Consider the following 3,580-nt stretch of genomic DNA (forward strand, 5'->3'; position numbering starts at 1 on the left):
GGAAACACTAAGCTAATGTTGGTGAAGATTTAACTTACACAATTTAGTAGTCCTTTACTCTCTCATAAATTATGTGAAAAGTAAATGTGAAATATGTACGTGTCCTTCGTCCTGTCGTCCTTAATTAAATTCAACGACGGAAAAATTTGATTGTTAAAAAACTTTAAACAAACACCATCGTCGCGGAGTTCCTTTTCCGTTGTTAAGATGATTAACGATGCATGGTATTCTTCGAATTAACAATGGAAATTTACTATTATTAAAGCTGCATTTACATCATATTAATTGTCATCCTATTTACTTCATAAAAATCGACGAAAACTTGAACATATACACAAATATGATTAGAGAATGGACTTTTTCCTTTTCTGTTTGAGAAGGATATAAGGAAGCTGGAAATCGGAAATCCCACTTCTTTATTACTACTCCAAGAGACTTTTCTTCTTTTACTTTAATTTCTCCATCACTTTATTTCAAAAATTACTATTACATGCAGCAATTCTAATTTTTTTTGGGGGAATCATACAACAATTCTATTGTGTGTTTATGTTAAAGGTGGCGGAAAACTTTTCTTCTTTCTACTCCCTTGAGGTCACAAACGATTAGCATCATTTATAATTTAATTAGTAGAATGGTCTCAGTGATGAGTTTGGCAGGAATAATTTGCGGGCCAGTTATCATAATATATTTTTCTTTCTTAAATAAGTAAAGATAATCCATAAAATTTAAACTACAGTTTTGTTATCTATAAAAGGGAGATTGAGTAGATAGGTTGTTCATCACACTGGAAAAATTCTATAGCTTATTATTGTTGTTTCCTTTCTCCATGGCTACTACCGCAAATCACTTCACACTTACATTGCTCCTATTCGGGCTGCTAATTGTCACCTCTCTTGACTTCACAGGTAACTTTGCTTTATCTTAACTTGCTCAACCTTTATATGTGTGTACGTGTAGGGATGTCAAATGTATATACATCTGTAATTAATGCAATTTTTTAAAAATCGTACACATCGTTAATGCAATCAAGTATTTTTTTTCTATAAAAAGAAAATAAAAAATGGTTCCCAATTTTTTCAATGATGATTTGAACCCCAAATTAACTTAATTATTGGAGGAAGAGCGTCTTATCAATTTAGCTATGCTACGTTCGGATAATCAAGTTGTATAGTAAGAAAATTGCTTTTCCAAAATCTTGACACAAACCTAACTAGTAGTAAATTTTTCTGCGTCTATCGTCTCTAGCCCCACGTTATCTAATACACATAAGATGCATTGATAATATATAGTAAAATACGAGAGTGAGTGGTTTGATATTATGATGGGCGAGTCAGGGGATGTTTTAGGACATTAACTTAGATTGATTTGAAAATTAGGACAATAACTTTCAGATTTGTAAAAATAGGACACTAATTATTTTTTAGAGTAAAATAGGACACTAATTAATAAGCGTCGTAAAAATAGGACATTTCTCAGCCGATAATTGACTAAAAAATATCCTGCGGATGCAACACTTATTAATTAGTGTCCTGTTTTACTCTAAAAAAAAATTAGTGTCCTATTTTTACAAATTCGAAAGTTATTGTCCTAATTTCCAAATCAATCTAAGTTACTCATGTCCTAAAAAACCCTCGAACTCGATGATGGGCTATGCAGTTGGTCAGGTGGGCGTCTGTTTCGGAAGGCTTGGCAACAATCTCCCGAGCGTACAAAGAACCCTAGCTCTGTACAAAAAGTACAACATCCGTAGAATGCGTCTCTACGACCCCCACCCGCCCACCCTCCGCGGCCTCGCCGGCACCGGCATCCGCCTCATGCTCGGCATCCGAGACGACGAGCTCCGCGACCTCGCCAACTGCCCCGACGCCGCCACTGCCTGGGTCCGCACCAACATCCTCCAGCACCCCAACGTCACCTTCCGCCACATCACCGTGGGCAATGAGATCGACCCCGACTCGGAGTTCGGCCCCTTCGTCCTCCCGGCGATGCAGAACATCTACCGCGCCGTCCGCACCGCCGGCCGCGCCGGCCAGATCAAGGTCTCCACCTCGATCCGAACCGATCTCCTCAACACGTCGTACCCGCCGCAGGCCGGCGAGTTCAAGTGCAGCGTCAATTGGTACATTCGGCCGATCGTCGAGTTTCTAAGAGACACGCAGACGCCTCTTCTCGTCAATGTGTACCCTTACTTCGCCTACATGAACGACCCGCAAAATATCAACCTCTCCTTCGCGCTGCTGCAGCCCAACAGCGGCGTCGTGGCCGGCGGCGTCTACTACGATAATCTCTACTACGCGATCCTCGACGCTGTCGACGCGGCCATGGAGAGGATCCTCGCTGCAGTGCCCTCGTTGTTTTCGGTGTTCTCCGAAGAGATGAAAAAGGGTGGGTCGCGAAACCCCGGCGGTAAGGGGTCGGAGACGGGGTGGTCGTCCAAGGGCGGAGGAAACACGCCGATGGCGGCGGATATGGGATACACGACGGCTCTCGGCGATGGACCTATCAACACCGTTGAAAATGCGAGAATCTACAACAACAACTTGATGCGCATTGTCAAGAGTGGGACCCCGAGAAGGCCGGGCCGGCCTTTGGAGACGTATATATTTGCTATGTATGATGAGAATCTGAAGCCCGGCCCGGCCTATGAGAGGCATTTCGGGATCTTTCTGCCCAATGGCCAACCCAAATACCCGCTCCGTTTCCGTTAGGGCTCTCAATTTATGTTATTTTGGGTTGATCTTGTTTCGTGACTTCAATTTTTATAGTTTTTCAGAAAATGTCTCTAATTTTCGTTTTTTATTTAACATTCAATTTTCAGTAGTTTCCGAGAAATGTTCAGTTGTATAAATCACTCGTATGTGGAATATATGATATAGTTTTATCGAGTGATATTAAAAAAAAAAATACCTAATAATCCGTCATGGAGAACTCATTGTTCCAAAAACATATTGTGTACAAGGGGAGTGGACATTGTTTAAAACACACTGAAAGTTGAAAGTTTTGTAATAAAAAACGAAACCCTCAGAGTATTTTTAAAAAATACTGAAAGTTTAGAACACAAAATAATACTGAAAGGAGTATTAATGTTTTTTTTATTTTGTGACTGTGTGTAGGTGTAATCTAAAGCAGTTTTTAAATTTTTATTCAAATGTTAGATATGTGTGGTGATGTTTATTCTAATTAAAAGGGATATATTTTTAAATTAAAATACTCTTGGTCCAAGCATAAAGGAAAGTTTGTAATTGTTCCATTGTCGTGTATATATATATATTAAGAGAAGGAAAAGGACAGTTTGAATAAGTCAATAAATTTACTGAATACGTTAATAATTTTACTGAACAGACTAAATTTACTGAAGGCCGCCTGAGGTTCAAATCTGAAGGTGGCGTGTGTTTATAAATAAAAGTCTATTCATGCGGTCTCTTGATTTATTCATAAATTTTTTGACTTGTTCCGAAATATATTGACTTCTCCATATATAGATCCCAACCCTCTATATATATAGATATATCTATAAAGGGAATGGATCAATAAAGAAAGCTAAATGTAAAAAGAATGAAGAATGAATCTTGAGCATTAA

The 3,580-nt window shown here is 39.0% G+C and overlaps 1 protein-coding gene across 1 annotated transcript; it reads left to right on the forward strand.

Annotated features, from left to right (window-relative positions):
- Positions 1 to 418: 418 nt before the first annotated feature.
- On the forward strand, positions 419 to 2,928 carry LOC131002683 (glucan endo-1,3-beta-glucosidase-like). Its single transcript, XM_057929155.1, has 2 exons — positions 419 to 905; positions 1,657 to 2,928. Exons 1-2 carry the CDS (start codon positions 827 to 829, stop codon positions 2,706 to 2,708), a joined length of 1,131 nt encoding a protein of 376 aa, XP_057785138.1. The 5' UTR covers positions 419 to 826; the 3' UTR covers positions 2,709 to 2,928.
- Positions 2,929 to 3,580: the final 652 nt, after the last annotated feature.

This window comes from Salvia miltiorrhiza, unplaced genomic scaffold (assembly GCF_028751815.1).
Source record: "Salvia miltiorrhiza cultivar Shanhuang (shh) unplaced genomic scaffold, IMPLAD_Smil_shh fragScaff_scaffold_173, whole genome shotgun sequence".
NCBI lineage: Eukaryota > Viridiplantae > Streptophyta > Magnoliopsida > Lamiales > Lamiaceae > Salvia > Salvia miltiorrhiza.